At 45.3% G+C, this 5867-nt stretch overlaps 1 protein-coding gene across 1 annotated transcript in view; it reads left to right on the top strand.

Annotated features, from left to right (window-relative positions):
* Positions 1-1111: 1111 nt before the first annotated feature.
* The window catches only part of LOC104164674 (D-beta-hydroxybutyrate dehydrogenase, mitochondrial-like), a gene marked incomplete at its 5' end in the record, with an annotated part of 13159 nt that continues 8403 nt past the window's right edge, over positions 1112-5867 (top strand). Inside the window, one exon of the mRNA XM_009704075.1 lies at positions 1112-1222. Coding sequence (XP_009702377.1) covers positions 1112-1222 — 111 coding nt within the window. The remainder of the gene's footprint in view (positions 1223-5867) is intronic.

Below are 5867 nucleotides of genomic sequence, written 5' to 3'. Positions count from 1 at the left end.
GTGGCTGGACAAACCAGTGCAATTCATACGTGAGTAGTATAAAATACAAATGTTCGTATTCCAGCTGTTGTTAATACAGTAGCAGAATATTAGTTGCAGATATCTCCACAGAGATGGAAGTGACCTCACTTCCTTATTGCATTCTGTAGATCTATATTACTGTATCATGTTATTGCCTCGCAGATATGGTTTCGGTGTGCAGCACTGCAGCTGAGTGCCTGCTACTTGGGTTAAGTGTTAGGAATTCTTTGCTTCACAGCTGTGATGAGGAGAGCAGGGGAGATGGGTTTCAAGCAAAGAAAGAGGGTGAATGGGCAGTGTTTCTCTATAGGCTTCTCTTCAGGATTCGGGATTCTGTTTTCAGATCTGTCACAAACCTGTTGTGTCATATCAGATGGAGTATCGAATCTTCTCTCTCAATTTATCTGTCAGTCAAAAGATGATAATAATGTAGGAGAGAACTGTAGGATTTGATAAGTTGTTTCTGTTAAGACGGCAGTGTTTCAGAAGGAAACCCTAACCTATAGTCACATTCCTGCATGCTAAAATACAGCATGGAAAGTACCGCATAGAGTGGGAGTGGGTGGGGAACAGATGATGGAGAGTCACTCTGCAGTTAAGAGAGCTGCTGTACAGTTCAAGCAGGTGACATACTATCATTTGGATGTTTTCTATGCTGTTCTTTCTTAGAATGCCTGTGAGCTGGTAGATCACTAACTTCTTTTGAAATGTTTCTGTTCTGCTTTGGCCACTGGTACTTGAAAGAAAGATTTACTGTTCTAGCTCGGGTATCAAGGCAACACAAATTGTTACAGACCAGCAATTGCATAAATTTAAGGTTTCACAGTAGTTGGGAGCTGTTTGTGTTTCTACATGGGAGTCTTGTCACCTTGTTTACGCTGGTTGACCTAGCAGATGCTCCACTGAAATTGCTGGGTGTCGGCTGTGGTCAGGTTAGTGTGCAGACAGGTATGTGGCAGCTGTGAGTTGCAGCTGGAATACTGGCTGGCCCTGGCTGCAGGGCTGCAAGCTGCTATGTCGCTGGGTGCTGGTGATGCCTACACCATTGTGATATCCGATGATAATAATATTACTTTCTTTCCCCACACAGGCTGAAGGGAAGGCAGTGCTAATAACAGGCTGTGACAAAGGTTTTGGACACGCCTTGGCAAAACAGCTTCACGCAAAGGGATTTACTGTTTTTGCTGGATGCTTGCTTGTGGTGAGTAGTAATATTCATCAAAATTCCCCTCTGATTGGAGAAAAATGCTTCTGAAGTGACATGATCTTCATCTGCAGCCTCCATTTACCCTAGTCCAAGACCCAAGGGCAGGGATCGTTACATCTTCCGTTGCTTCATCTGCCTGTTGCATGTTGTCATTCCTGTAATTCTGAACTCTTTAGGGCAGGGACTGTCTGTCAACTGCATGTGTGTACAGTAGCTTGCACAGTAGGGCACTGGTCACTGCTGGAGGCCTCTCAGCAACACTGCAACACACTCAATAAATCTGGTAGCCCAAGCCTGCTATGGCACCATGGCTTTCTGTCATCCCTGTCATCTCTGTTGCTGTCTTTCATTCTGTCACTTTCCTATGAGGACGCTCTCCTCAAACTCATCTCCAAGCCACCTCTCCTGCCTTGTTCAGGTTCTATTTCCAAAGTGTCTTCTAACTGTGCTTCTGCAGCTTCTGTAGAAGCTGTTTACTTTCTGGATAGTTGAATAAACAAATTTACTGTGGCTTTCTGGTATCTGTAGGTCACACCCTCTGTCACCTGTGTTTGGCAGATGGCATCACTTGTTGTAAGAGATCAGTTTAGGCACACTGAATCAGAAGGGGTTGCAGACCCATCATCCCAGTCCCTGATCTTGCGGGTAACAATGTTGTGTAATCCTCTTTATAAACTGGGCCAGCTCCACTTCCATCTCAGCTTTTACCCTTACTATGCTTTTTTGCTGTTCTGATAGTCAAAACTCTGAATTCTGACCTGAATTGTTCAAAATCAGTTCATACCCACTTGTTTGTCTGTTTGAAGATGGCCATTTCAGCACAGGTGCTCAGGGAGTGATGACCACAGATTCTTGAGTAGTGTGGAGGGCGAGAACAAACAAAAAAAGGTGGCCCTTGTTGCCTGCGTGATCTTGGTGGAGGTTACGTTCTTCCACCACACCAGAAGGGAAAGTTATTATCAGCTGACATATTGTGTAACTTGAGATCAAGAGAGTCCTATTGGAAAATTGCCACTATTTGGAAATTTCCATGTGGACGCTCTGTAAATCCTTCAGTAATCACGTCATATGCTGCTTTGGGATGCATGTTTCTGTGGTGATAGTGAGTCAGGTGCTCACTTTGCAGAGCAGGAGGCGTAGGGAACAGAAAGGAGAGGGGAGATAGGGTGATCTGAGAGGGCTGTTCAGAAGGCAGCATGCTGGTGTGGAGCAGAGGGGGCCAGGCTCCATTTGAAGCCACATAAAGAAACTAAATGCTCCCAAAGTGAGCCCTGCTTGCTTGTTTCATTGATGACAAAAAAAATATTTCTTCTTGATCACAGATTACAACCTGTCCCAGAATGGTTGGGCAGCTCTCAGCATCTCCTCTGATCTGGGCTGGCAACACCTTACTCAGAGCCAAAATGTTTGTGGTTCTGTACTTGTGTTCTGTGTGGAAGTGGAAAATGCATCAGCAATCATAGTTGCCCTGCAGGTGACTTTCAGGAGATTAACTGAGCACTTGACCCTGAAGGGGCAGAGAGTGGGAGAATGTGATTTTTCGTGTTCTGTGTGCTAATAAATTTTCAGGAGACCTGGAGTCAGAGCCCCAGGATTTCACTTGTGGGTTTGTCCCCCGCCCCAGGTTGTTAAGTGTTGTCTTATCTGCTCTTAGGTGCATCTGAAGGACAAGGTCTGGTGGCAACACAGTTATCTGGATAGCTGTTGCAAAAATATTACAGCTGAATGCTTTCTACGATTCTTGGGACAGCCAGCATCCTCATGGAACAGCTTTGTGTTTTAGATGGTTGAGGGAGATAATAACCTAGGAATTTAAAATTTGATGAGCAGGAACTTACTGAAAACCTAATGGTAGAATGCATGTGGGATGAAAATAGTTATAAATCTAGAGCTGACTCCTCTGAGAAAAGGAAACATATAGTGACTACAGAGAAGGATGATGGATCCAAAAGAAGCAGGAAATATCAGTGGAGGCGGGGAGCTATTAGGTCAGATCACTTGTGAAGAACAAGGTATGAGCATATGAGTGATTATTGCTGGTAAGTGAAGGAGTGCACATGCAGTGTGGCTAAGGATGCAGCTGCCCGGTGGTAACTGGCACTGTACATGTAACTGCTCATGACAAACGCAAGGAAACGTACCTTGTCATGAGAGAAGTGTGAGCGGCTGTAGGTTCACTGCGGGATCAGAGCAGGTATGGGGGCAGTTGTCGCAGAGCCGATGCCAAGCTATTAGTTCAGACATAGTTACTCCATCATCACTTACTTGCATGCTTTTATACGCAGAATTAAAGGATCCCTGATGTACTAACCACCACAGAAAGCTCTTGCATTAAATACAAGATGGTACACTGTCAGGTGCATCAGAAGCTTTTTAATGATCAGACAGTCAAAAATAAAGTTACAGGAATAACAAGAGTACTGCAAGCAGGCTGGGATAGAACTGGAGAGGATCAAATGTAAAAGTATTTCATTTAGCAAGGACAAGTAAGTCCATAGAGAAAGTTTCTGTTAATATGTTAGGATTAAGATGGAAAAACACACAGAAATCGATTACAAAATAACCTGAAAAGTAGAAAGTACAGAAAAAGTTGAAATAACCATTGTCTTATTTTCTTTGGTCTTACTGCAAAAAAAAAAAGGATAAATTGTTTTCAGATGCCTAGTGCCAGCAGTTTTCATAAGGATTGCAGGCAAGAAAAGGGATAAAACAGGGAATGTTTACATAAATGGAGGTATTCAAGTTCACCAGGCCTGACGAAATGTACTGAAGAGCATTTAAAGGATGAGCTATTGTGATTTCTGCCCCATAGGTGGTATTTTCAGGAGCACCTCGAGGCCATGGGATTTCCAGAAGGCTGGAAGAGGGCAGATACTGTGTTTCCCTTCCCAAAGGAGACAGACCTCTGAATTGCCAATGAGGCAGCTCACCTTTGGTGCGCTAGATGAAATTGCCACACACTGATCTGTCAGTTTTATAAATGTGTAGATCATAGTGTGGTACACACTGTCTGTGTAAGTTTACCAGGAACAGACTCTGCCATGTCGGTCTAATCTCATTCTGACTAAGCAGCAGAATTGTTAAAGGGGAAGGAGTAAGTGTATCCTGAATAAGGATTTTGACGCAGTTCCTCATGATAGTCTCATGAGCAAACTTACGCTCTGAGCCTGTGATTGCCGTTCAGCCCCAGGGAAATTTTCTTGGAAGTGTCCCCTGCAATAGAGAGTTCACTTGGAAAGAAATGTGCACGGTGCCAAGCAGGCAAGATTGCAGGTCCTCTGGGGAGCAGGTCCTGACAGATCGGATGGAGTCTGAAATCAATTAGGTGGAATCCAGTAATGACAAGTACGAGGAGTTCAGCCCAGGAAACGCAGGAAGGGAGCATGTGGATAGGCAGCAGCAGGGCGGGGGGAACTGGCGCAGATGGAGCAAGCCGGACGGATCCACGGGTGTTCAGCATTGTGTTCCTGGCTTCCTGATTCCCACTGACATCTCATTGCGGCTGCCCAAGTGCTTGCCAGGACCTAATCCTGAATCCCACGAGCTTCCCTGGGAGAAAGCCATGGCTTGGCCTGTTACAGGAGGGCTCTGCTAACAAACCCCTGTATGATCTGCTGATCGCTCAGCACCAGTTGCATAGGGATCCTCCGAACCAGAGCAGGGGAGGCGAGTGAGCAAGGGAAGGGGAGGTGGCCGAAAGCTCGAGCAAGGCTCCTCTGCTGGGTGGAGAAGGCTTGTGTGGCTGTTGGGCTCGCTGCCCAGGAGCAGCCCTGCAAGGTGGAGGATGGGGTGGGCAGCCAGGGCCATGCCGGTCTGCGAGGGCACGATAACGGGGGAAATGAGATAGCTGGGAGGAAATGGCCAAGTCCCACTGAAGGCCTCTCTGGACAGTACTTGGGCAGCAGCCTGGGCTGGAGCAGAGAGGCTTTCCACTCTGGTGGAACTGGGAAGGGGAAGCTGGGAGATTCTCTGAGGACAAAAATCAGACAAAAAAAAGAAAGTGACAGCAAAGGGAGAGGGAGAACAGTTTTGTAGGAGCAGTTGGGCCATTGCTGCCAGGACCCTGCTTGACTTGTGTTGCTGCGTGACTCCTGCTGGTGAGTGCTAAGGCCACGAAGGCTGTCCAGGGAGGACAGCCTGGCTGCTCCCTTGGGAACTGCTCCAGGTATTTTCCCAGCCAGCAAATCTACTGTTTAAAAAACAAGGAGGAAGTATGATGTGTGTATCTGAACAGGGAATGTGCTTACAGCCCATGAAGACCACAGAACATAAGATGATGTTCATGTCTTTCCATAAAAATACATGGCTGCTTCATTTGTGAGGAGGTTTTCTGGACATAAGGGTTAAGCAATTTGTTTTACAGTTAAATAGTGGCTGAGGTAGTGTTCTGCAACTGTGAAAAGTGGTTCCAATTGATACTACATGTTGAAGTCAGTCTTCCAGAATCGATATGTTTTGTCAACAATAGATAAATTGTAGCTGAGAAGGTAACTTTGCAGATTGAGTTGCATTGGTGATAAAGGAAAATTAATTTAAATATGAATAATGCAAACCATTTATACTGGATTTTTAAGTTGCTGGCCTATTACTTTGTTTCTTGTTTAGTTTATAAGAATTATGAAAGATTAAAAAACATGTA

The sequence above is a fragment of the Cariama cristata genome, unplaced genomic scaffold (genome assembly GCF_000690535.1).
Source record: "Cariama cristata isolate BGI_N322 unplaced genomic scaffold, ASM69053v1 scaffold29797, whole genome shotgun sequence".
Classification (NCBI taxonomy): Eukaryota; Metazoa; Chordata; class Aves; order Cariamiformes; family Cariamidae; genus Cariama; species Cariama cristata.
This window is presented reverse-complemented; position numbering and strand designations above follow the sequence as displayed.